Source organism: Carettochelys insculpta, chromosome 22, assembly GCF_033958435.1.
Source record: "Carettochelys insculpta isolate YL-2023 chromosome 22, ASM3395843v1, whole genome shotgun sequence".
In the NCBI taxonomy this organism is placed as follows: Eukaryota; Metazoa; Chordata; order Testudines; family Carettochelyidae; genus Carettochelys; species Carettochelys insculpta.
In genome coordinates, this window is record NC_134158.1 from 2,924,714 (window position 1) to 2,951,648 (window position 26,935).

At 54.2% G+C, this 26,935-nt stretch overlaps 2 protein-coding genes across 6 annotated transcripts in view; one reads left to right on the forward strand and one right to left on the reverse strand.

The window, feature by feature from the left end:
- Window positions 1–14,210, reverse strand: part of LOC142024978 (butyrophilin subfamily 1 member A1-like) — a 32,731-nt gene extending 18,521 nt beyond the window's left edge. The window contains exons 1-4 of the mRNA XM_075017374.1: window positions 13,529–14,210; window positions 6,754–6,872; window positions 3,693–3,806; window positions 993–1,340 (exon numbers count right to left, since the gene is read on the reverse strand). Coding sequence (XP_074873475.1) covers window positions 993–1,340; window positions 3,693–3,795 — 451 coding nt within the window. The 5' untranslated portion in view covers window positions 3,796–3,806; window positions 6,754–6,872; window positions 13,529–14,210. The remainder of the gene's footprint in view (window positions 1–992; window positions 1,341–3,692; window positions 3,807–6,753; window positions 6,873–13,528) is intronic.
- Window positions 14,211–17,998: 3,788 nt separating this feature from the next.
- On the forward strand, window positions 17,999–26,108 carry LOC142024891 (uncharacterized). 5 transcript variants are annotated; one of them, XM_075017214.1, is made up of 4 exons: window positions 17,999–18,052; window positions 19,350–19,397; window positions 21,200–21,402; window positions 23,701–26,108. In XM_075017214.1, exons 3-4 carry the CDS (start codon window positions 21,261–21,263, stop codon window positions 24,768–24,770), a joined length of 1,212 nt encoding a protein of 403 aa, XP_074873315.1. In that variant the 5' UTR covers window positions 17,999–18,052; window positions 19,350–19,397; window positions 21,200–21,260; the 3' UTR covers window positions 24,771–26,108. The 5 variants fall into 5 exon arrangements, with proteins under 5 accessions (XP_074873315.1, XP_074873314.1, XP_074873313.1 ...); XM_075017213.1 differs by lacking the exon at window positions 17,999–18,052 and adding an exon at window positions 20,633–20,727 and having other exon boundaries at window positions 18,533–19,397; XM_075017212.1 differs by lacking the exon at window positions 17,999–18,052 and having other exon boundaries at window positions 18,533–19,397.
- The last annotated feature ends 827 nt before the right edge of the window (window positions 26,109–26,935 follow it).

A 26,935-nucleotide genomic window follows, 5' to 3' on the forward strand; every position in this document is an offset into this window, starting at 1 on the left:
GCCTAGAATGCATTTGTTTTCCATCACGTGGAAAGAGAGAGGGCAGAGAGGAGGGACGCTATACTGCAGAATCACCTCTGGCAGCAGTGAGCGTGGGGAACAGTTATACTGCAGGTAGCCACACTCGGGAGCCTCTAGCACCTAATCAGAGGGCCACAGCCAGCAGCCCTCACTTCAGGAAGCAGCTACAAATCAGCCCAGAAAGGACAGAGTGACCACCTGAGAACATCCCTGGATGGGAGCCAGGAGGAACTGCCCTACAAGGAAAAAATGGAGCTAGTTCCAGGACGCCTGTCCCCCAGAGCTGCCAAGGGCAGGGACCAATGGGGCTGTGACCTTCCAGTTGCAATAAAGAGGGCAGCTGTGTCTAGGTAAGTGAAGACTCAATTGCTGCTCTGTGGGGACTTGCAGAGAGTACAGAAGAGGGCATCAGAGGGGCTGACTGGGAAAAGATGCACAAAGATGGTGCCAAACACAACCAGGAACACCCTGGCCTGGATTTTGCCTGGGACTTCTGAATTCTGAGCGTAGACTCACACCCTCACACCCCCTCCTGCACCCCAATGCCCTACCCCAACTCCCTTCTGCAGCCTACCTCCATCCCTGACCCTGCACCCACTCCATAGAAAAGCACGGCCCTTGATACTTACCAAAATCTTGGCTTGGCCTCCCATCAAAAATTATTGCCAGCCCCGTGCTAATGTCTCCTAACTTTTCTGACTGTTTGGTTGTCTGATGAGACCCTTCCCCTACTGACTCTATACGTACCCTACTAATCCCGCCCCAGACTCCGAATATTCACAGCAGTTTTCAAGACAAACTGAGTACTGGACGTGGGTGGAGTTTACAGTTCATAGGAAGAAAACAGCTGTTAAACAGGAAACTAGAATAAACCTCAGCCAGAGCAGACTGTCCCACTATAAGACAAATTGTGTCATCTCACAATAAGCCCTCTGAATCCACCTGTTGAAGTACCACGATAAGTGACTGACCTGCCACCTGTAGTTCCAATATAGCGTCCTCATAAGAGACGCTAGACTGAAAGAAACACTTGTACTGTCCATCATCAGAGGGTTGGATGTTGCGTATTCTCAGGGAAACTCTCCTGCTGGTGATGTCGTCCTTCAAGAGCTGAGTTCTTCCTTGATATTCTGGCATCTGCTGTCCATACTGTTCCTGCCCATTGTGGTAGAGGTGCACGACTGCAGAGCACTGAGATCGGAACCATCTCACCTCCATGGTCTCAGCGCTCATCACGGGGGAGAGGTGGCAGGGCAGGACGGCCTCCCCACCTAGGGAGACAATGACTGGACGGTCAGGCCCACTCACCGTGAACCGTGCTGTGAAATGGAGAATGGGAAATGGAAGTTAAATCAGCGAGGGATTGGGGATGACATTAACGCAGCAGTGATACACACAGTAAGCGAGCACCCTGCATCAGAAGTGAACACCACATCCCCAGGCAGTACCCCAGGCATGTCTGAGCACAGAGAATCACAAGCTTATGTTAACTGCCCCTCTGACCGCTTTGGGGTCTGCTCAGGAATGTCCCTTAGATCTCAGGCCTCCTTCAGCCATCCCCTTTCTATGGGCCGGGACCCACGTCCCTCTCCCTCCACACTGTGGGTCTTACGCTTGCAACCATGCTCCAGTTGACTGTGGGTTTCCCCGTCTGACCTAACCAAAGACCACCTACTGCGCTTTGCCCTCTCTCCCAGGGCTATGAACAGCCTGTGCCCATATTCCAACAGCTCTTTCAACGCAAAGGACCTTAACGGGCAAAAGCTTAACACAGAAAAGTTTCCATAAACCGACTGAAGGTCTGAACATGTTACACTTCCCCCAGGGGATTCTCATCTGGCGTATTGGATGCTCTGATGGGCTCCAAAGTCTTTTAAATCTTTTTCCAGAGGTTTTTTCCTCTTCGTTAACAGGTCCTGTTGGTTTGTAGGCCAAAAGCCCGGGCTTTCGGGTTTATACCACAAGCCTGTGTTCCCTTTGGCTTCTGAGGCCTGCTCTGAACTAGTTCCAGCAATTCTTCTTAGGGGTGGTTCTTCTCTGGAGCTGTTCTCTGTCCCAGGACTAGTTATTCCCCCATCCCTCCATGGTTTGTAAATCCTGGAGGGGAGGGGATAACCCTCCTGTATGGAGGAGATTACAATCCTCAGCCCACAAAGACACACATAACAAAGACAGATACTCTTTATACAGGGCTACAAAAATAGACAGATCACAGAACATTCATCAAGTGAATTAGATAGTCCTCTAAATGCTCCATGTGACTGTCCATGTATTTAGACAAATTTTGTATTATAGCTGACTAAGCCTCTGACTTCTCATGGACACCTTGGGTATAATGGAAGTTGATTCTGTTACATCAAGGACTTTTCCAGTGCAGGGGACATCGCAGCTGGTGTAGGGATGGTGTAAGCACCAGCAAGGTGCAAAACTATGAAAACAGATCCTAACCGTTCTGCAAATGGTGGCTGTACAGACAAGTCAGAGGTTAGATAATGGAGCAGGACAAGGAAGCAGATACAAAAGTACAAGGGGCAGAGACTCACATCCTTTGAGGAACTGCACTGCTAGTGGGGTCTCAAGGCACAGACTCACATCGGGGAAAGAGAGAGCTGGTCAAATTAGCGGGATGGAGCCAGAATGCTGAATAGGTGTGGAGGTAGCCCCAGGGGTGGAGTGGGTCACCGTAAGGCCTTCACCAAGGGGGCTGGAAGGAAGGAGCCAGCAAATATTCGTACCTCCTCATTGTGAGATGAGGTTAGGTCTGAGCCCTACTCAGATGTACCTGGTGCAGTATAAAAGACTAGTGGGTTGTTACTTCACCGCAGGAGAGTTGAGTTTTTATGACTCGGTTTTGGCAGAAAAGTCTGATCTGTGACTTGCACAGTCTGGGAGGGAGGACAGTGTATGGGAACGGGGCAGCGTTCCTTTAAATAATCATTGTGCCCTGCTTTAGCAGCTGCCAGGCAGAGCAGCAGTGTGTTTGTGGCTGGGCTAGACGTGACGCTGCCCAGGTAGCAATCGTGGGTCGCGGAGATGCAGATGCGCCCTGCGGTTTCTCCATGACACTGATCTGCTACGTATTTGAGAGAGTTAGACTGTCGGTGAGTGTGACGGTTCAGCCATCCGTTTGTTCGAGAACTGCTCCTAAACGGTGAGGCCACCAAATTGGGCACATGGCTTCCTCTTGTCTAACTCCTGGTTTGGTGGTGCAGTGGGGTGGGGGGCTTGAAGCACAGGGGATACACAAGACCTTCCAAAAAAAGAGACAATCACCAGGCCAGGGAAAGGGGCCGGCTGCCTCCCTGTAACCCGCCCACCCTGTCCAGGAGGTCACCATCCCCCAGGCTCTTCTCACCTGGCCCCAACTTGCTGCTACAGTGAGAGGGCTGGAGTAGTCCTCTCACCCTGGGACAGCTGCATATGGAACCCATCCCCCCCAGCCTCCCCTCCCCCACCCCCCAAGCAATTATTTAAATGAAGAAACATTAAAAAAAAACCAAACAAACAACTGTTGAGTTAAGGACCCAAGCAATGCCTGGGAATTCTTCTAGAGCAAAGACGCACCAGGCAGGTTGAGCAGCCACGGTGCAAACAAGGCAGCAATGTGAGCAGGATGTTTATGGCAAGTAACGGAACAGCAGCAAACCCAGCGAGGGGGCCGGGGCGCCTACCTGACTCCAGCCTGGGAACCTGCAGGGCGAGGCAGAGGGCCAGGCACCCGAGCAGAGCGGAGCTCGCTGCAGCGCCGGGGGAGGAGGAGAGACTCTTCCCCATCGTCACTGGGCCTGGGAACAGGAGAAACAACAAACCAGGTGGCGAGTGAGTGGGACGCCGTGACAGCAGCACAGGGCCTGGGGAGGACTCGGTATGAGCTTTATCAAAAGGGAACGGATTCAAAGGCACAAGGTTCGTCTGCACCTGGCCTAACCGGGGTCAGGTAACCTGATAGTTAAAACGCCCCATTCAATGGCAGTTTGTCTTCAGTGCACGGCCACCATCTGTGCAGCAAGCTGGGGACGCGGTAAGTAAGGGGAAGCACCAACGTACACAAGGCCTGAGAGGGCAGTGGCCAGGCCTAGAGGGTGAGGGCTCATTTCAATAATAAATATAAAGCTGGTTTTGGAGCACAGTGGCCCCACCTGCCCGGGGTGAGGTCTCTCTGGGGAGCTCCCTACAGGACGCTGGGGGGTTAAGATGTCTCTGTTGCAGCCACACTGTCTCTGGCCTGGGTCCAATGCCAGGGGTGAATTCAGTGAGGCGCGTCTGCGACATCCAAACCTCTGTGGCAGACCAAGAGCTTTAGATAAAGTGAGTCACTCAGGCTCACGCTGCACCCAGTCGTGCGGCCTCAGTCATGCTTGCGGTGGTGTGAGTGTCTGAACTTCCCCTAGCCTGGGACAGCTGCCAGGGCCTGAGCAAGGCTCCTGTGCACAGATTCACAGCCTCCTGGCTATGCCCCAAGGGGCTCCCACTGAAGACCTCACTGCTCTGGCACAAACATGTAATACCAGCAGCAGCAGTCCTGGCCGCTCCCCGCTGGGGCAATGGCTCTGCAGACTGGGGTGAGGCTGGGCAGGATTCCCTGAATCTGGAAAAGGGTTTTTCTCTTTTATCTTTCACCCCCTCGCTCTAGACTGTTGCTCAAGTGACAAAGGCTGAAGTTCAGCATTGTGAGCTCAGAATCACGGCGACAACATCTAGATTTTAGGTGCCTCGGAGATCACAGGAATTAACAAATCCAGAGTCCTCTGCAATGCATGGTGAGGAAGAAGTTGCCTTACACCGCCATTCACAAACGCCTGCAGGTTAGGTGAGGTTAGCCATCGTGAGATGTCAGCCAGAGGGGAGTGCGCTCAACCCCACCGCTCCGGTGCTGTGACTAGGTGATGTTGCGCCTGACACAAGAATATAAAATTGGGCCCCCTCCCGTTGCAGGGTGTGTGCGTCACATGACTGCCACCTTTACGTCAGCCCTGACTGCAGAGCTGCACTTCCCGAGAGCGGTGGCTGGGAGCTGGGCGCCCAGCTCTGAAGGCGGCGCCCTTTCGGCGGCAGTAAGGGACAGTACAGTGTCATATCAGGCCCTCTGTTAGTCTGCATTGCGGCTTGCGTTGGTTCTGCCTTCAGAGCTGGACTCTGGGCTCAGCTGGTCACCAGCAGCAGTGTAGGAGGGTGGCTGTACCACAGACTAAGTGGTGACGATGATATGTATCTTCCCATCGAGCATTGCTCCGGGATTTAGGGCTCCAGGGGGAAGAGATCTCTCTGCCTAAGCCCTGAAGCTGCCAAGGCTGGAGCAGGAGGGCGCCCTTCCCCACCAGCCAAAGCTGGCAGGAGAGGAATCTTTACCTGCCACCCCTGCAGAAATCTGCTCAGGTAAACCTGAGCCCCAACCATTACCCCACATAGCTCCGAGCACCTTCCTGTACCCCAAAGCCCTAATCCTCAGCCCTGCCCTAAAGCCCACAGCCCTAGCCCAGAGCTCATATCCAAACCCCAAGCCCCTCTCTTGCACCCCAAACTCCTCAGCCCCACACCCACCCCAGAGCCTGCTCTCTCCCAGCCAGAGCCCTGGCACCCTAACCCTCTGCCTCACCCTGAGCTACCTCCCACTCGCCGAACCCCTGGGCCTCACTCCCGCCACATTCGTTCTGTTATGTGCACCAGCGTGACGGCGATGTGGTACCCACCAGCGCCACAGTGGGGGTGCACGTAAAGAGAATTCCTTCTGCGTGGGCTGGGAGGAACGCTGACTGCGACCGGGCCCCACAAGAACCTCTCCCCCAAACTCCTTTTTCCAACATTTACCACTCCTGTAAGCAGAGAGAGAGAGAGCTCCCTCTTGGTGCGGCTGATTCCTGAAACTTTTGTCCTCTTCCAGGCAAGAAGCACCCACTCTCCTGACCTCCTTTTCAGAGTTACTTCCTGGGTCCGGCAAACCTCCCTTCTGGGGGAAGCCACACCTTTTAGGGGCTCTTTGTGGATGATCCACGCATAGCCCAGGAATTTGGTTACGTTACGGCAGCACTGCACCCTAGAAAGTAGGGCTCACAGTCTGATGTAAATGATCACACATTTAAAGTTTAAACACTCTAAGCACGAGAATTCATTCTTCCGCTCTACTCTGCGCTGGTTAGGCCTCAGCTGGAGTACTGTGTCCAGTTTTGGGCACCGCAGTTCAAGAAAGATGTGGAGAAATTAGAGGGGGTCCAGAAAAGAGCGACAAGAATGATTAAAGGTCTAGAGAATGTGACCTATGAAGAAAGGGTGAAAGAATTGGGCTTGCTTAGTTTGGAAAAGAGGAGATTGAGGGGTGACATGATAGCGGTTTCCAGGTATCTAAAAGGGTGTCACAAGGAGGAAGGAGAAAACTTGTTTTTCTTGGCCTCTGAGGATAGAACAAGGGGCAATGGGCTTAAACTGCAGCCAGGGAGGTTTAGGTTGGACATTAGGAAAAGGTTCCTAACTGTCAGGGTGGTCAAACAGTGGAATAAATTGCCAAGGGAGGTTGTGGAATCTCCATGGCTGGAGATATTTAAGAACAGGTTAGATAAGTGTCTATCAGAGATGGTTTAGACAGTACTTGTTCCTGCCATGGGGGCAGGGGGCTGGACTCGATGGCCTCTCGAGGTCCCTTCCAGTCCTAGTGTTCTATGATTCTATGATATATGCCTGCACGTTCTTCCTCTACTTCATCAATAAGGACGATATGTATCATACAAACAGACATACCTCATAAGGAGCAGGGCTGTGGTCTCGAGCAAATCTTCATACATGAGAAACGGGGAAGAAAAGCATTCTGAAGATACTCCTCGGTACTTCACTGCTCAACCTTCCAATAGCAGGCGACTCTGAAAGAGATCAAGTGAAACCCAAAAATCACTAACCAAGGGGTATTAGGTTGTATTAGCTAAACTCACTTGTGTAATTCACTTTGGCCCGCTTGCCAACAGAGTGCAAACTGAAAGAACCATACCGTACCAAATCTCCTTATGATGTTAACTTTGGACTTATCTAAACTCATTATTTCCTTCAGAGATGGTGCTGGAGGGAGCTTCTCAACACAGGTATCTTAAGAACAAGCAAGCCCTCACAAATGAAATGTGTTACACAGTGCACGTGACTGGCAATGAAACTTTCCGTGTGCGATATACCGGTCCCTAAGAAGCACGCTCGGTGATCCGGCTGTCAGAGCAACTGGGGGTGGGGGAGAGACCAACTAAAAATGCCATTAATGCCCGAGCGGCTGCTGCTTCTGTAAGCAGCGCTTTCCACTGCATGTAAGTAGTCACCACCTGCGTGTGGAAAGGAAGAGGTTAGAGCAACACTTTCGCTTATAAAGTGGGAACCACGTAATCGTTCTTGCTAACTTAAAGATGCCTGTTTTTAACACTTTGGAAAACAATTAACCATTTCCCCATTAGCATGAAATGACACTGAGTCCTTTTTAAGCATTTGAATTAATAAATATCTGCCTTTCAATAGGAGTCCCAACATGCAGATTGAAGTCTCGTGTCTTACTGCCTGCACTTTCTTACCAAAATGGGAGATTTTACTGCAAAATAAATAAATAAATGCAGAAAGAGAACAGTGCATACCAAAATATAGCTTTGTGTTTAACAGCAGAAATATCACAATATGGACCAGACTTCCTCCAAGGATCAAGAGGCCAATAACGTTGACCAGCAAAAGGCATACATTCTCAAGGCAAATATGAATCTCAGTGCTGTCAGATGGCAGAACAAGGAGCAATGGTCTGAAGTTGAAGAGGGAGAGGTGTAGGTTAGATATTAGGAAAAACTACTTCCCCAGGCAGGTGGTGAAGCACTGGAATGCGTTGCCTAGAGAGATGATGGATTCTCCATCCCTTGAGGTTTTTAAGTCCCGGCTGGACAAGGTCCTGGCTGGGATGACTTAGTGGGGGTTGATCCTGCTTGAAGCAGGGGCTGGACTCGATGACCTCCTGAGGTCCCTTCCAGCCCTGGGATTCTGGGATTCTATGAAGCCCCACCACAGATGCTTTTACCCGTGAAAGCTTGTGTCCAGATAAATCTGTTCGTCTGCAAGATGCCATTAAGCATGACCAGTTTATGGCAATATCGTTTTGCAACTGTTATTCTGGCAGAGCTAAGGTCCATCAAGTCCAGCATCCTGTTTGTGACAGCAGTTGTACCAGATGCTTCAGAGAACGGTGAAGGAACCTCACCATAAGCAGAGAGGAAGGAATTTACCCCCATGTTAGGTTTCATCCTAGTCTCTAATGGTTCACAGAATCCTAGGGCTGGAAAGGACCTCAGGAGAAGTTAGGAGTTAGTTCATACACAGAAGATAAGGTTTAAGAACTCTTCCAAAAAGTGACGGCAAACTAGGACACTCACTGATTTCCAGGAGTTCTAGGAGTGCCCAAGCTCTTGTTGGATATATTCTAAGTTATCGGCCTCGATGACTTCCTGTGGCGGCAAGTTCCAAAGTCACCTGACAGGTCACAAAATATTCGTGGCAAACCTCCCGCTTTCCAGATTGGCCCAGGGTCCCCGCGCCCTTGGATTCAGGCACTCCTGCTATACTGTTACCAGTGCATATGTTATTGGGCAGACTGCGATCTCCCTCCCCTCCCCACCCCACCCTTGCAAAACCACCAACCTCCCTCCCTCCCTCCCAACCTGCGTTTATCCAGGTTACCCCACATTTCCGCCTGTGCCTGGCTGAGGCCTGCGAGAAGGGAGCCAGTAATGCCTCCGACAGTGTTCTGATCAGCGGTACTGTCGCACCCTGGACTGAGTCGCTGCCCAGCTCCCCAAACACAGAGGGGGCAAGTTACGTGGGCCCATGGACCCCAGGAATACTCTTGGCCCTGCGGCCCAGCTCCAGCAAAATTTGGGGCCAGGTCTTTCCCCCACCCTCCCTGCCACACCCACACACTAGCCCCCAGTAAGTGCTTCGGCCCCACCTACCAACACCAGGGGATTTAAAGGGCCCAGGGGGGCTGCACCAGGCTGGAGTGGCTTCTGGCCTGCACTTGCTCCACATGCACGATGCTGCAGCCCCTGGGTGGGATGGGGGAGGGAGGCACATCTCAGCACGCTGCCCCCTCGCCAAGCTCCCCTGCAGCCAGTGGGAGCTGGCGGGGGGGCAGTGCCTGAAGGCCAGAGCACATGGAGACCCCATGGGCTGGAGACCCCCACCTAGAAGCCACTGCCACAGGAGGGTGACCTACAGCACGATACAACTCACCCCACCCTCGTGCACCCAAACGCCCTGCCAGAGCTTTCACTCCCACCCGCTCCCGCATTCCCACTCCAGCCTGCGCCCCTCCCCTGCCGAGCCCACACCCCCTCCCCCGCCAACCTCCCCCTCCCCCGCAGAGCCCACACCCCCTCCCCTGCCAACCTCCCCCTCCCCCGCAGAGCCCACACCCCTCCCCTGCCAAACCTCCCACCCAGAGCCAAAGGCAGGTAGGGGGAAGAGGGATTTGAACTCATTCCAGGCACCGCCAGACTGCACGCTGCAGACGCGCACGGCCTGGTGCTTGCCCCCTGCTGATACCACCATTGATCTGTGTCACCCCAGCCCCGGGGCCCGCAACCGCAACAGCAAGAAGAGCCAGGCTGTCAAATTCGGTTAGAAAATCGACCCTGCAGGAGCCGGTCCTTGAGAAATAACCTCAAACCGTATTCTTGGTGACCCCTCTTTTAAGGGCAGCGCACACACAACGATTGGTACCAGTCAGAAAAGTTGTTACCCCCCTGCCGCAGAGCACGAGGCCAGCTTCTCCGTCAGGGCCACTGCCCTTCCCCTGCCTCCCACTTCGCTGCCCACCTCCCCTGCAGGCTCCCAGCTCTCTCGTCAGGGCCCCCTGCCCTGCTAGCTGACTTCTGCAGGGCTCCCAGCCACAGCTGACTGCTCCGCAGCTCTGGAGGCTGCTGCCCCTTAAACAAGACACCTAAATTCTGTTTAAGCAGCGGCTCGCCACCAACAGCGGTCTCCTGGCAGGGCCATCACCCTCTCCCTCAGGCCAGGCCTCACCACCCCAGCGCGCGCCCCACTGATGGGGGAGGGCAGGGACTGCCTCAGCTCATAGGGTGCCTGCCCCGTCTCCACCAGCACACACCACAGCTGCCACTGATTCCAGGTTCTCAGCGTGCACCGACGTCACCAGTCGCGCCTGGGGGTGCGGCGGGTTCAAGTCCTCCCTCAAGGCAGAGGGGGGGAAGAGATTTGATCAAGAGCTCTGCCATCTTGAACGTCAGTGCCTGAACTACTGGACTATGGAGTATCTATTGTGTCCACCTTTTTCTGGAAAAATCTTAGAGGGGATCCTCAAGGAGTCCATTCTGGAGCACTTGGAAGAGGGGAAAGTGATGAAAAGTAGCCAACGTGGATTCACCAAGGGCAAGTCCTGCCTGACCAACCTGCTTAGCTTCTATGATGAAGTAACTGGCTCTGTGGACATGGGGAAGTCAGCGGATGTGATATACCTCGACTTCAGCAAAGCTTTTGATACGGTCTCCCACAACACTCTTGTCCACATGCTAAGGAAGTGTGGATTGGATACATGGACTCTGAGATGGATAGAAAACTCGCATAATGGATGGGCCCAAAGGGTAGAGGTCAATGGCTCAATGTCTGGTTGGCGGCTGGTTCAGGTGTACTGCCCTCAGGATCAGTTCCAGGACACCTACCGTTCAATACATTTATTAATGACCTGGATGAGGGGATGGATTGCATCCTCAACAAATTTGCAGGTGACACTAAGCTAGGGGATCAGGTAGACACATTGGAGAGTAGGGCTAAGGTCCAAAGTGGCCTAGACAAATTGGAGGATTGGGACAAAAGAAATCTGATGCGGTTCAACAAGGAGAAATGCAGAGTCCTGCACTTGGGGCGGAAGAATCCCAAGCGCTGTTACAGGCTGGGGACCGACTGGCTAAGTAGCAGTGCAGCTGAAGAGGAACTGGGGCCCAGAATGTAGGAGCTCTGGGGTGGGGGCACTCCACCGTCCTGCCTGGACGCCTGCCTACCCAAAGCCCCCTTTCAACGTGCACTTGCTTACGCCAGGTGTGAGGGCTGCGCTCGGTTCAGTGATTGTCTCTTCTCTGTTTGGTTTGATGAGAAACAATCTCATTCGCAGCGCAGCCCGTTCTGCTGGCACAGCCAAACCCTGACCTGGCTTTACGTTACCATCAGAGGAAACTGCTCCGAATTGGGTGGTTCAAGCTCTAACTGTTTAGAAGGAATCCTTAAACGGAGAGACAGAGAGACTTTCCAATAGGAAGTACGTCAAATCTATCTACCTATCTGTCCCCACCCACCCTCTCTCTCTCTGTGTATAGATCTCTCTCCCAAGCTTGTTGTTAAGATACCACAGGGGTCTAAGTAAATCCTCTAATAAACAGCAGGTGCAATGTGAGTTCATAGAATCATAGAACAAGAGAGCTGGAAGAGACCTAAAAAAGCCATTGAGTCCAGCCCCCTGCCCAAGGCAGGACCAAACCCATCAGATCAGCCCAGCCAGGGCTTTGTCCAGGCGAGACTTAAACACCTCCAGGGACGGAGACTCCACTACTCCCCTGGGTAGACCATTTCAGTGCTTCACCACCCTCCTAGTGAAAAAGTTTTTCCTGATGTTCAGCCTGAACCTTCCCAGCCGCAACTTGAGATCATTGTTCCATGTTCTGCCATCGGTGACCACTGTGAACAGCCTCTCTCCAGCCTCTTTGCAGCTTCCCTTCAGTCAGTTGAAGGCTGTTATCAAGTCCCCCCTCAGTCTTCTCTTCTGCAGACTAAACAGTCCCAATTCCCTCAACCTTTCTTCATAGGTCATATGCTCCAGCCCCCTAATTACTTTGGTTGCCCTCCGCTGGACCCTCTCCAGTGTATCCACATCCTTCCTATAACTGGGGGCCCAGAACTGGACACAGTCCTCCAGATGCGGCCTCACCAAAGCCGAATAAAGAAGAATAATCACTTCTCTGGATCTACTGGCAACGCTCCTCTTGATGCAACAACCCTAATGTGCCATTAGCCTTCTTGGCTACAATGGCACACTGTTGACTCATGTCCAGCTTCTCGTCCACTACAACTCCCAGGTCCTTTTCTGCAAAACTACTACCGAGCCAGTCGGACCCCAGCCTGTAACAATGCTTGGGATTCTTCCGGCCCAAGTGCAGGACTCTGCACTTGTCCTTATTGAACCTCATCAGATTTCTTGCAGCCCAGTCTTCCAATTTGTCTACGTCACTCTGGACCCTGGACCCTGGACCCTACCCTCCAGCGTATCTGCCTCTCCCCCAGGCTTAGCATCATCTGCAAACTTGCTGAGGGTGCAATCCAGCCCCTCATCCAGGTCACTGATAAATATGTTGAACAGAACAGGACCCAGAACTGAACCTTGGGGCTCTCCACTAGAAACCAACCGCCATCCCGACATCGAGCCATTGATCACTACCTGCTGGGACCAACCTTCTCGCCAGCTTTCTATCCTTCTTACCGTCCATTTATCCAATCCACTTTCCTTTAACTTGCTGACAAGAGTATTGTATTATTATATATATTATACTGCTATACTATATATATTACACTACAATATTATACTGTTGATTAGTGTTAAATCACTGAAGTGCTGTAAAACATTAAAGAGGACACAATAAATGGAACTACAGTACATACACTGTTAGGAAAACTCTTTCACACAGTGGTGTGAGAACAGCCATTCAGTTAAGCTGACAAATGTGTTTCCTTAATGAGTCGCTACAAAATCCACATTAAAAAACACAGGCCAGCACGAAAATTGGTACTAATTCCATCAATGGAGAAAAAAGTTTTAAGGAATGAGGAAGAGAGAGCGAGTGTGTGTGTGCGTCAGAGAGAGAGCAAGAAAGAGCAAGATTCTTGATTTTTTTCTCTATTTCTTTTCATAGGCAAAAAGATTCAGTCCCACAAGCAAAGCTGTTAAATATCAGAAATGACAGGAAAAGATGCTGCTCCAGAAAGCTGGATTCACATGAGTTCATAACTTGCATTAAAGAAGAGAAAGATACAGTAGATTAATTCACAGCAAATCCCCCGGTCACTGCACTGAGAGCAGGATCAGGTCCTGTTTTCATGGGAAAAAAAGAAAACTATATATAGGAGCAAAGAAATAAATTCTCAAATCGCTGCCCTGGTCTAGTGTTACATTACAATGAAAGGAGGGGAAGGGGAAACAGCCCATATGTCATTTTGACTATATCGTTCTAAAGAAAAGTTTCTATTCCAAGTCAAGCACACGAATCCTGGGGTTGCTGAACCACCTGATGCAGCGGGTCTTTGCCCACGAAAGCTTCTGCTCCAAAATATCTGTTAGCCTATAAGGTGCCACGAGACTGCTTGTTGTCCTCCAAGCTGCAGACTAACACGGCTCCCTCTCTGGTACATTTTGCGGTTAATTCACACAGGGAATAAACATCCTCCTAGCAGATATCACGGAACAAGGGAGACGCTCTGCAAGCGATAGACGCTCACCCACCTGATACATCCTGGAGATGAGCTTTTATCACTTTCGAAACCTCCGTGGTGGCCCAAGTTGTTCTAAGACCCTCCGGTTCGGCCCGTTCTCCTCCGGTCGCTTTACATGGGCGGTGACTGGCTCAGTGAAGAGGTTGGAAAAATAATGAGCAAATTACAAGGAAAGAGAGCGGAACCCCGGCCTTTCCTTCCCTATTTCTGCCAAAATGGGGTTCAGCTTTGTTCCGCACACAAGTTCAACCTGTCTCTCTCGGTCCCTTCACCTGACAGAAAGGGAGAGCGGGACAGGCCCTGGAACGGGGTGGTGGTTTCAGTCCCTCCCTGTCGCACCCTGATTGCAATCAGGAGATAAGGATCCTCTCCTAAAGAACCGTCCTGTACCGGTGGCTGCTGCGTCAGACTTCCAGAGGCCCCATTCTGGCTGGAGTCGGTGACAGCTCCCTGCTCCTTAGGAACTGCTCATCCCTGGCCTAGCAAAAATAACCCGTGTGTTTCCTGCTCGGCCTCAGAAAGGAAACTTCCCTTTCAATTACTCCAATAAGAAACAACCTTTGTACTGGGGCACCGCAGTTCCTGGAATGTCTATTGCTGTAACGTGCAACAGTTAGAGCCCAACCCAGCTCTGCTCTCAGACAACAGTTGAAGCAAGAACAAAGAGTGTCGACTGCTTCTGAAACATCAAGAAGTCCCGTGGCACCTTGTAGACTAACAGAGATTTTGGAGCATGAGCCTTCGTGGATGCATCTGATGAAGCGGATCTTTGCTCACGAAAGCTCAGGCTCCAAAATCTCTGTTAGTCTATAAGGTGCCACAGGACTTCTTGCTGTTCTCGAAAATACACACTAACATGGCTGCCTCTCTGATAACTGCTTCTAAGTTGAAGAGTGACAGAGAGAGCCGTGCTAGTGTATATACGATGAAAACAAAAAAGCAGTCTGGTAGCACTTTAAAGACTAACAAAACAATTTATTAGGTAATGAGCTTTCATGGCCCCACAATATGCTAATATATTTATGGCTGACCTGGAACAACGATTCCTCAGCTCTCGTCCCCTATTACGCCTTCTCTACTTACGATACATCGATGACATCTTTATGATTTGGACCCATAGTACAGAGACTCCAGAGGAATTCCACAGAGACTTTAACAATCTGCACCCCACCATCAACTTATGCCTCGATTACAACATGCGAGAGATACATTTCCTGGACACTACAGTACTAATCAAGGATGGCCTGATCAGTACCGCACTGTACCGAAAACCTACTGATCGCTATACTTATCTACACCCTTCTAGTTTCCATCCTGCACACGTGACTAGATCCATTGTTTACAGTCAAGCCCTTAGGTACAATCACATTTGCTCTGATCCTACTGACAGAGACCAAAAACTACAAGATCTTTACCAAATATTCATAAACCTGAATTACCCACCAGGAGAAGTAAAAAAACAAATCGACAGGGCCAGACGAATACCCAGGGACCAGCTACTCCAAGATAGGCCCAAAAAAGCCAAGAACAGAACGACACTGGTCATCACCTACAGCCCCGAACTCAAACCACTGCAACGCATCATTAAAGACCTACAACCTATTCTTAACCAGGATGCTACACTCCAGAAGGCCCTGGGTGACAGGCCTGTTCTCTCCTACAGACAGACAACCTCCCACCCTTATGAGGAGTCTCACCCACAACCACAGTCTATACCCCAGGAATAGCAATCCTGGGACTTTTCTTTGCAACAAAACCCATTGCCAACTTTGTCCACATATCTATTCTGCAGATACAGTCACGGGACCTAAACCCAGGTTATTCACAGAATCATGGGCACACTCTCATGTTCCTCAACTAACATCATATCTGCCATCATGTGCCAACAACGCCCAGATGCTTTGTATATCGGAGAGACTTCAAACTCTCTCAGACAAAGAATTAATGGGCATAAAACAGACATAAAAACAGTCCTGATTCACAACACTGTCAGCCAGCACTTTAATGGAACGGGCCGTTCTGTTAATGACCTGAAAGTTTGTGTTGTACTGAAGAGGAATTTTCACAACACTTTGGAAAGAGAGGAGGCTGAACTCTCTTTTATATTCAAATTCGACACATTAACACGTGGTTTGAACCGGAATGGGAAATTTCTAGGTCATTATAGAGGCTCTTTTGCATACCTGGCTTTATCTAGTTCTTGACTCTCCCCCCACTTCGCCCCTCTACTCTGTAATTTGCTCTCCTTGATAATATTTTTCTGATTTGTCAACCTTGATTACTGCGTTTGGTTCTCTGTGCCTTGAATACTGAGTCTGTTCCGGCAGGGCTCTGGTCGGAAGAAGTGGGGCCTATGTCACAAAAGCTCATCACCTAATAAATTATTCTGTTAGTCTTTAAAGCGCTACTGGGCTGCCTTTTTGTTGCGGTAGCGCATAGACGAGCGCGGCGACCTCTCTCTCACTTTGTGAAGAGGACGTGGAGAACAACACCGCGTCTCCAGGCTGCCTTGCTGACAAATTCATCCGCCGTTTTCCAGACAGCGTTTCTGGCAGCCCCATTCACCAATCAGCGCGCAGCCCATTCGGTGGCGACGTCGGTTCCTTTGCCAGAAGTTCGGCGAGAACAAGCACCCGAAATGAAAGGATCCAAGTGCGAGAGGCACTTTTCAAAACTCAGGCTCGGAGGCCGCCGGGATGCGCCACCTCCCGACGCCCCGGGAAGGTGGAGCAGGAGCGCCAGGTCGCGCTCTTCCGTCTCCGGCGCTGCCCCTCGGCGCCGTCGCTCGCAAACCGAGACGCAGCGACCGACGGGGCGTCGAAAAGTGGGGGGGGGGCGGGTTTGCGCTCTGTCGTCTCTCCCAGCTGGGCCTCCTTTCGGCCCGGCCCGGCCCGGCCCGGCCCGGCCCAAAAGCCACGCGCGCCCATTGTCATGTAAATGAGGTTTTAAAATTCCCATGGGGGGGGGAGCTCGTTACCAGGCGGGGGATTGGATGATGATAATGAAGTGGGGGGGGAGCTCGTTACCAGGCGGGGGACTGGATGATGATAATGAAGCGGGAGGGGAGCTCGTTACCAGGCGGGGGACTGGATGATGGTAATGAAGGGGAGGGGGAGCTCGTTACCAGGCAGGGGACTGGATGATGGTAATGAAGGGGGGGGGAGCTCGTTACCAGGCGGGGGACTGGATGATGGTAATGAAGGGGGGGGGGAGCTCGTTACCAGGCGGGGGATTGGATGATGATAATGAAGCGGGGGGGGAGCTCATTACCAGGCGGGGGACTGGATGATGGTAATGAAGGTGGGGGGAGCTCGTTACCAGGCGGGGGACTGGATGATGATAATGAAGCGGGGGGGGGGAGCTCGTTACCAGGCGGGGGACTGGATGATGGTAATGAAGGGGGGTGGGGGAGCTCGTTACCAGGTGGGGGACTGGATGATGGTAATGAGGCGGGGGGGGAGCTCGTTACCAGGCGGGGGACTGGATGACGGTAATGAAGCGGGCGGGGGAGCTCGTTACCAGGTGGGGGACTGGATGATGGTAATGGGGGGGGGGAGCTCGTTACCAGGCGGGGGACTGGATGATGGTAATGAAGCGGGGGGGGGGAGCTCGTTACCAGGCGGGGGACTGGATGATGGTAATGAAGCGGGGGGGGGGAGCTCGTTACCAGGCGGGGGACTGGATGATGGTAATGAAGGTGGGGGGGAGCTCGTTACCAGGCGGGGGACTGGATGATGGTAATGAAGGGGAGGGGGAGCTCGTTACCAGGCGGGGGACTGGATGATGGTAATGAAGGGGAGGGGGAGCTCGTTACCAGGCGGGGGACTGGATGATGGTAATGAAGGGGAGGGGGAGCTCGTTACCAGGCGGGGGACTGGATGATGGTAATGAAGGGGAGGGGGAGCTCGTTACCAGGCGGGGGACTGGATGATGGTAATGAAGCGGGGGGGGGGGGAGCTCGTTACCAGGCGGGGGACTGGATGATGGTAATGAAGCGAGGGGGGGGAAGCTCGTTACCAGGCGGGGGACTGGATGATGGTAATGAAGGGGGGGGGGAGCTCGTTACCAGGCGGGGGACTGGATGATGGTAATGAAAGGGGGGGAGTGTTCTCAAGGGGGGTGATGCCAAAAAGTTTGGCAACCTCTGGCCCATTGGAGCCCTGCCCCCCTCCCCTGCCCCTGCCCCTGCCCCTGCCCCTCGCCCCTCAGCCGTGGCCACGCCCCCTCTCCCCCTCAGCCGAGGCCCCACCCCTCTCGCCCCTCCCCCTCAGCCGAGGCCCCACCCCTCTCGCCCCTCCCCCCGCAGTCCCCACCCCAGAGCCCCTCCCTCCCCCTCGGCCCCGCCCAGCTCTCCCCACTGACCAATCAATCTCCGTCCCCTGCTCGGTCCCCGCCCCCCTGCTGCGATTGGCCCCGTGTCCTGCCTGTCACAAGGCGGCAGCTCGGCCTGGCCCGTCGGAAAACGGGGGGGCGGGAGCCTCCGCAGCCCGCACTACGCATGCGCCGCGGGAGCCCCAGGCAGCCGGAACCGCTGGTGAGGGGAGCCGCGCGCTGGAGCGGGGACCGCGGCCGCCCCTCCCCACGCCGTGTGACAGCCCCGCCCCCGGCTGCCCGGCACCCCGCGGGGGGGAGGGGTCTGTGCCGGGCCGAACTCAGCGCCCGGGGGCGGGGCCCTGCCAGCTTGGGGGAGGGAGGACCCCGCGGGAGGGAGCAGGCGGGAAGTGACGTAGGCGGGAACGGGGGAGGGGTGTTGCAATGGGAGAAGTGACGAAGGGGGGAGGCTGGAGGAGCAAGGGGAAGTGACGCAGTCGGGAGCTGGCTGGATGTTGCCGGGGGAAGTGACGATGTTGGCTGCTGGCCGCGGAGGTGCGCGCAGCGGAAATGACGCAGGCAGAAGGGGCTGGGTGTCGCAGGGTGAAGTGACGGAGGCGGAAGCTGGCTGCGGGGGTTGCGCAGCGGAAGTGACGCAGGCGGGAGCGTCTGGGTGTCGCAGGTGAAGTGACGGAGACGGAAGCTGGCGGGCGGGTTGCCCCATTGCCCGCCCTAGAGCCGTTCCCCCGGCGCGCTCTCCCAGTGTCTGCCCCAGGCAGTTCCCCCACCCCCCCGCCCTGCGCGCGCGTCTCCGCCCCCCCCCCCCGCCGTCACGTGGCGGTGGGAGCCAGGGCCGGCCGCGGGGGAGGGCGCGGAGCGGCGCCGTGCGCAGGCGGGTCCCCCCAACCCCCCCCCCATTTCTCAGGGGCCCGGCGCGGCGGGGTCCGGCCGGGGGGGGGTTGGGGCAGCGGGTGCTCGCTCCGCCGCCGCCCCCCCCCCCCGGCGGGCGGGGGGGGACGCGCAGCCCCTTCTGCGTCGTCGCCCCCCGCCCCGGCTGTGGGTGGGGGCGGGGGGCTCCCGGGGTTCCTGGTCGCCCGCGTCGCCGGGGGGGGGCGGCCGCCCCCCTCGCCGCCGAGGGGCTCCCGCGGGGGGGACGGTGGCGGCCTGTGAGGCGCCTGGGGCGCCCGCCCTCCCCGAGGGGAGCGACTTCCTGACAGCCCCGCGCTCCGCCCGGCAGCGTCCAGGCTGGGCTCCGAAAGTCGCGGCCGGCGAGGCTGTTAATGTCTTCCTGGGCCGGGTTCTGTTCCTGGAATCGTAGCACAGCGGAGCTGGAAGAGGCCTGAAAACGCCATCGAGTCCAGCCCCCCGTTGGCGGGACGGGACGGGGCGGCTTTAGCGCGCCCCGGGCCCGCGGAGGCTTCTCTTTCTCCGGCGGAAGTTGGTCCGACAGACGGGTGTTTCTTTCTCCGTCTTGTCTCTTGTATTCTGCTGACACGTTGTTTTGTTCTTTTTTTCCGAAGGGCAAACAAGTAATTACGACTCACCTGCGGCAAAGGGATTTATTTGAGGTTGGTTTTCTACCCTCAGGAAGTCAGAAGCCAGCTACGATTATATGCTATTTTCACTGCCGGCTTGGAAAGTAGTCTTTTTAGCAAGGCCTGGCATTCTCTTCAGGGTGTCTCTCCCTCTCTCTCCCTCTGCTTGTTCAGCTAAAACACTGTGATAAACCACATTGCTGATAACACAGTCTCTCAGTATTGTTCATGGGGCCAAAGTTTATGTGGTGAATTAATTCACATATCTCAAACCAGTAGGAGTCAACCTTATACTTGCAGCCCAAACACAAGGCCGTCACTCTGCAGGATGTGTGCGTGTGTGTGCAGAAAGGTGGCCCCCCCCCATTCTGAAATTTTTGTACCACCCACCCTTGCTTCCTGGGACACCGTGCAAGACCCTCCTCAGGGTCCCAGAGTGCCCAGAAGCACTGCGATTTGCAGGGTTGATGGAGCCGAAGATTGCTTTCTTTTCAAAGCAGCCTCCATGGGGCTAATGCTGCCCTAGCATTCTAGCTGCTGGGGTCTCTCCCCTGAAGGTCCTACCAGTGGCAGCAAGATTCCTGGACCATGTCCTGGGAGTGGCCCTGTAGGGTAACGTGGAGACCTCTCTACAGGGCTGACTCCTTTCTCCGGGCTTGGGAAAGGGTTGGTGCTGCTGCCGGTCTGAAGACCTCTCAGACGAAAGAATCCAAGATACGAGAGATTCAACCTGTGTTAAAATCCTGGATGTTTTTAAGTATTTAGAAAACCCAGCCTGCCAGAGATTTAAAGACCAAAATGGTAAAGCTCTACATCTTTATTTGTTAACGAAGCTCTTGTAAGTAGGACAATTAGTGACTTTTCAAAGTATCACTGGCGCTCAGACTGTACGTGGAAGCCAAAAGGTGAAATTTCAGCACTATCTTGGGTTGCTGACCATGGTCTAAAGGAATCCCTGGCTGGTTTCTGTGTCTGCATAACACCTCTCGGGAGTTGGCCCGTGTGTCCCACCCGCTGCCCCCCTTGCCTAAACTGCATGGCCTGTCATCTCTCACTTGCTTTTGACAGTCTTATTTGTATTACTCTGTGGACCTCACCATTTACGTTCATTAACATTGTGCCCTGAGCTGTTATTCGGCATGGCTGTATTTTCAGCAGTCAGAGATCGTGGCAGGTTTCCTCAGTCCGGAGACCCAGCATTTCGACTGCAGAACTTTGTCTGTGCTGCAGCCTCACGAACGCTGTTTGGTTTTTTTTTAATTCCACAGAAGCTCATTCTCTGGCCCATGTGCTCCCCAGCCTGACAGATTTCCTTTTGTTGCCTTTGTCAGTGGCGGTCTTGCTTCTCTGCCCAGCAGCCTAAGTGAGTGCTTTGTCACATGTCACCGCCTGGCTTGGACAGATCTTGGTTCCCAAGTAGTCACTGCAGACTAGATGTTAAGTGTGTAAACGCTGTGGTGTTTTTGTGTGGCTTTTAAACGAAAGGAATTGTGCTCCCTTATTTTAGGCTTGTCTGCATGGCGTGACGCCAACGGCGTAAAGTTAAGACGCAAATCGCAGGATCTTAAATCTCAAAGATTTCAGTGCCCGGCCAGTTCAGTTGAAATGTGGTGTAGGTTTAAACCAATCAGAAGGCTGAAAGCTGTGTCTTGAGAGAATTAAATTTGGATTTGGGATCTGACCTCTGTGTGTTTTACGTGAGAAAGAGACTCAGGCATCTGCCCAAATGTCAGTCTAGTGTATCTGACACCAGGGAAAGAGTCTGGGGAGACTGGGGGCGTGGAAAGGATTCAAACTCTGTCTGAAATGTCTCCATTGCCCTTCTCCCCTGACAGGGGCAGAGCACCCACGTCCGGCTCCAGAGCGGCCCCGGCCCTGCAGAGACAGAGTGAGGACATGGCGGTGGCGGCGGAGCCGGTGACCTTGGAGGAGGTGGCTGCTTGTTCCTCCGAGGAGGAATGGGCTCTGCCTGCCCCAGGGCAGAGAGCCCTCTACAGGGAGGTGATGCAGGAGAATTACCAGACCGTGCGCTGGCTGGGTGAGGAGTCCTGTCCCCGGCGGTGTCAGAGGCTGCGTGGGCTCCGCAGCAGCTGGGTTGGCTTTGGTTCAGGGTCCCTCCCTGCCCCTGTCCCCAGTGTCAGGAGTGTCAGCCCAGGAATCGCTGGCTCCCCTGTGAGAGACTCTCCCCTCCACGGCCCCTCCCAGGGGAAGCAGGTTCAGGGACATGGCAGTGGTGCTGCTCTTCCCACAGCCCGGGTCTCCGTGTCCTTCCCCAGCCGGTAGGAGCGGCAGGTACCAGAGCTCTGTGGCTGATTCCAGCTGCTGTGAGTGCCTGCAGGGTACCCCCCCGGGGCCAGTGTGCCGCGCCTCTGGAAGGAGGGTGTGGTTGCTGGAGTCCTCCCTGGCTGTGGCTGGTCTCTGTGACCCTGCCAGTGAGAGGGGCTGGGCCCCGGGGCTGAGGGAAGGTTGAAGCAGTTCACACACCATGAGCGTTTGTGTGGGGTAGCTCTGTAGTAGGTAAATGTGAGGAGAGCGCGTCCTGCATTTCAGGCCCGGCACTGGGGCTGCTCCTTTGCCCTTCCCTAACAAGGCCGTCTCCGAGCAGAGGGTACGATTCCCCCCCCCCCCACCCCACCCCGGCATTGTGAGAACAAGCTGCCTCCTCTCCCGGTGTCAGACTGGATGGGAACGGGCACAGCTGGTCCCATGAGAAAGGGACCATCCAATCTTTCATCCGCCAGCTGCAGCCCCTGGGGGAGGGGCCCCTGCCTGTGCGGTGACTGAGAGGAAGGGGAGGGCTGGTGGTAGGTACCACTCTGCGCGCTCTGCCTCCCAGGAGGGGAGCCCAGCAAACCAAGCAGTTGCCAGGGAAGCTCAGCAGGGCTCTTCCCCTCCTGGGAAAGGCAGAGACAGAGGAAACAAAACCTGAGTGAGGAGAGAGGAAGGGATGGTTGTGGGGGTGGAAGAATGAGACGGGGAGAGGAGGAGGAACCCAAAATAGTGATGCGGGAGTAAGAGAGCAGTAGCCATAAGGGGCGAGCAGGGGTGGCAAGCTTGGACGGAGGGTGGGTCGGGGGCCATGTCTGCCCCAGTTCAGGGGGAAGCGAGGGCAGGAGCAGGCGTGGGACTGCGGGCGGGGACCAAGCCCCACACAGACTCGCGCAGCTACAAGGGCAGAGATCAGACCAGGGGAGAGGACAACACATTGGAGGCCAGGCTCACGGCCAAAGGAGGGATCCCAGGCAGCTGCTGGCAGAGTAGAACCGAGGCAGCGGAGGGGGAGCTCGGCTGTACCGACAGCCCCCACCCTCCGGAGAGCAGCACAGCCAAACACCACCATGGCCAGCCACGGGAGCAGCAGTGCTTGTGGGCCGCTGGCGGGGCCCACCCAGCCGCAGAGCCACAGGCAGGCCGGGGTCACAGAGCAGGAGCCTGGGCAGGGTCTGAAGCAGCCAGCCCAGGACTCACCTCCCGGCTCAGACAACTTCCTCTGCCTCCTGCTGGTTCAAGTAGTGCATCTGAGCCAAAGGGCCGGGCCGAAGCCAGGAGCTTTGTGGGCAGAGCCCTTGCGGAGCCAGAGCTCTGCCAGAGCCTTTCTGTCCAAGTGCTCGTGACCTGTCATGTGGCAGCTGCCGGCTGAGCCCTGCCTGGGGGTGGGGGGAGGGAGAAATGAGCTGTACCCTAGAGAGAGCAGCAGAGCGCTCAGCTCCCCCAGGCAATGAGCTGGGCCATTCCCGAGGCAGGGCCGATGCGCCTTTACTCCAGGGATGTGTGTCAAGGGATCTTGTACCAGCCAGAGCCCCGTCTGTGCCAGGTGGGGAAGGAGCGCCTCTGGCTGGGCCACGCAGGCCTTGGGGCGGGAAGCAGTAATGGCTTGGACCTCAATGAACAAGGTCAGCACTTGGTTAGTTGCCCGCTGAGCAGGATTTCCAGTTCCCAAAGCTGATGTGATCCCCTGGGTGGGGCGAGGGGAGGAGCTGGGGGTGCCAGATCTCCGGGGCTCTGTGGAAGGGGAGATTGTCAGCGACCCCCACGCAGGTGAGCGGTCAGCTAAAGTGACTCAGAACCCGATTTCTGTGTCATCCTAGCAGATGTCACTGGTGCATTCTGATCCTGTCTAATGTACCCTTCAGCTTGTCTAATGTACCCTCCAGCCAGGGGTGGGGGCAGGGCTGGAGTGTCTCCTCTGGGGAGGGGTTGTGAGGAAGGAGGATGAACTCAGCTCTTGATTACTCAACCTACTGAGCACTTACTTGGTGTGCGCCCCCTTTTCCATCCCCTCTGAGTTTTCCTTTCGGCTCAGTGCAGAGAACGATTGATTCTCCCTCTGTCCCAGCAGGTGAGGAGAAGGTGAGCGAGAACATCGAGGAGAATCTTCAGCAGGAAAGACCGGAGCAAGCGGTTCCACGTGAGACGCTACTAGGAAGATCCGAAGGGCAGGTTTCTCAGAGTCCTGAGCACGGACAGACCTCTGAGACGCAGCGTAGCCCAGAAAGGCAGCAGGGAAACTCCAGTCACAGGAGCCGAGTGGGGAAAAGAAACGAAGAAACCGTTCAACAGAAAATCCCCCACCGGCGAGCGCTCTATTCTTGCAGCGACTGCGGGAACGTCTTCCAACAGAGACAGGCCCTTACTGTACACCAGAGAATCCACACCGGAGAGAAGCCCCTCCAGTGCGCCGAGTGCGGGAAGTGCTTCAGTCGGCGTTCATCTCTCAACAGTCATCATACTATCCACACAGCAGAGAAACTCTACGGCTGCTCCGAGTGCGGGAAAAGATTCAGTCGTGGCTCCTACCTTAGCGAACATCAGATAATACACACAAGAGAGGGACCCTTCAACTGCTCTGACTGCGGGAAAAGCTTCAGTAGGAGTTCGCACCTTGTTACACACAGGAGAATCCACACAGGAGAGAAACCCTTCGTCTGCTCTGAGTGCGGGAAAAGCTTCAGTAGCAGCTCAGACCTCGTTACGCACCGGAGAATCCACACAGGAGAGAAACCCTTCAACTGCTCCGACTGCGGGAAAAGCTTCCGGCAGAGCTCAGGCCTTGTTACGCATCGGAGAATCCACACAGGAGAGAAGCCTTTTCAGTGCTCTGACTGCGGGAAAGCCTTCCGTCAGCACTCAAATCTCATTGATCATCAGAGGACCCATGCAGGGGAGAAACCCTTCGGCTGCTCTGACTGCGGGAAAAGGTTCAGGAGGAGCTCGCACCTCGTTAGACACAGGAAAATCCACACAGGAGAGAAGCCCTTTCAGTGCTCCGACTGTGGGAAGAGGTTTTGTCGGCACTCAAATCTCATTGACCATCAGAGAACCCATACGAGAGAGAAACCTTCAGTGAGAACACAAACTACCCTGAACGTCAGAGATTCCACAAAGGGGAGAAACCCTGCGACCTGATCCCCTTCAAGCTGTGGGGCTATGTGGCAGTGCAGCAGCCATTAAGGACTGTGCAAATCCTAAGGGCTGTAGGGGGGAAAAGATGCCCCTGTGCCTGGTCTCGGTCTCAGCCCCAGCCCTCCCACGGTCCCTGTCCCAGAGCTGCCGTGGCAGGGAGAGGTGACTCTCCCCCGTCCTCACAGCAGCACCTGAACGATGGCAGAGAAAGCAGAACTATCCCTGTCCTAGAACGCTGACCCCACTGGGGTTCAGTTCCGTTGCCCAGAAGTGGACTCGGGGGCTGGTAGCTGCTGTTAACAGAAGAGAATCTCCGTCACAGAAACTCAACGGGCTTGCGTATGGTAGCCCCCGACTTCGAAGGGAGGGTGGTAAGTCGGGTGGTGGGAGTTTATTAATGAAGAGCTGCGGTGCATATGCAGCACTTCGTTAGGCAAATTTCCTACCCCCTCCCCGGCAGCAACTCTGAAGTTTTAAACTCTGAAGTGCCAGCTTGCGTGTAGTCGCGGCTCACCCGCTGGTACTTCAAAGTCCCTTTACGCCTCAAAATTTTGCCAGCACTTCAAAGTTTAACACTTTGGAGTTGCCAACAGCTCCCATCCAACTGTGGAAAAAGGTCCCCGTTGCAGAGAGCATGAAAGGTTGAACCACTCTCGTCCAGCGCCTTCTGGGCCTGGTTGGTGCTGAACAAGAGGATTTGCTGAACCATAGGTCAATACTATCCAGCAGCCTTACCAACAATTCCACTGCTCACTGGGCTCTCAGAAGACGTTTGGGGTAAATTACAGCTAAACGGCAGCACAGGACACTGAGAGCCAGGACTGGTGGCTGGAAACAGACTTTATGGGACCCTGGGGAAATTCTGCCAGTTCTATTGTAAGTGGATCTCTGGCTAACTAAATGCGTACCAGATGGTGGAGGTTGCCAGACCGGAAAGCCCCGGGTTAGAGAGGTTCACCCTGCATAGCCTTAAAACTTCCTGGGGCAGGAGATTTTTCTTCTAAAAATAAAACGAATTGGTTATAGTTAGCGCCCTCCCAAGTGCATGGTGAAAAGTCTTAGAAGGGCGGCCATTTTAGGCTGGAGTTTTGCAAATAACAAGCAGTCTTGGGGCGCCTTCGAAACTAACAGATTTATTGGGTCATGAACTTTTGTGCATAAAACCCCTTCGGTTTCCATCTGAAGAACTGGGATTTACCAGTGCAAGCTCATTAGATGCTAACAAATTTATTAGATACAGTGCCACAGGACTGCTCATTATTTATCAAATTCGTGGTCTCTTTTTGTCAATGTGGTGGTCACACAATTGTAAAATTCATTATTCAAAGTTTAATTCTCAGATTTTGTAGTCCTGTGATTTATAGACATCCTGATGGAAAAAGGAACTGGGGGGGGTGGGGGCCAGGAGTGGGTGTCACAAACTTTGTGTGGGTGGGGTTGTGTTATTGCTACCTTTCTTTCTGAATGGCCTCTGCTGGGGTGCTACCTTTCGAGCCGGGCACCTGGCCAACAGCCCTGACTCTCCAGACACCTTGCTGGTAGCTACATCGGAGGGTAAGGATAGGGTCTAGATTGGGCCAAAATCCATTTCGTGGGGTTCAACAAGGACAGGAGCAGATCCCTGCCCTGGGGGTGGAAGAATCCCAAGCGTTGTTACAGGCCGGGGACTGACTAAGTAGCAGTGTAGCAGAAGAGGGATTACAGTGAATGAGAAGCAGGGTATGAGTCAAGCGTGTGCCCTTGTAGCCAAGAAGAATAGAATCGGAGAATTCTAGGGCTGGAGGGGACCTCAGGAGGTCGTCTAGTCCAGCCCCCTGCTTCAAACAGGATCAACCCCCACTAAAATCATCCCAGCCACAACTTTGTCAAACTGGAACTTTAAAACCTCACGGGGTAGAGATTCTACCACCTCTCTTGGTAACACCTTCCAGTGCTTCACCACCCTCCTGGGGAAATAGTTTTTCCTAATATCCAACCTACACCTCCCCCTCTGTAACTTCAGACCTTTGCTCCTGGTTCTGCCGTCTGTCACCACTGAGAAGAGCCTCTCTCCGTCCTCTCTAGAGCTCCCCTTTCAGGAAGCTGAAGGCTGCTATCAAATCGCCCCTCAGTCTTCTCTTCTGTAAACTAAATAAGCCCGAATCTCTCACCCTCTCCTCTTAGGCCAT

Coding starts and splice junctions, on each gene's coding strand:
- LOC142024891 (XM_075017210.1), top strand. CDS start 21,171: ATGTCTCCATTGCCCTTCTCCCCTGACAGGGGCAGAGCACCCACGTCC. Junction 21,403..23,700: donor CCAGACCGTGCGCTGGCTGG/GTGAGGAGTCCT, acceptor CCTCTGTCCCAG/CAGGTGAGGAGAAGGTGAGC.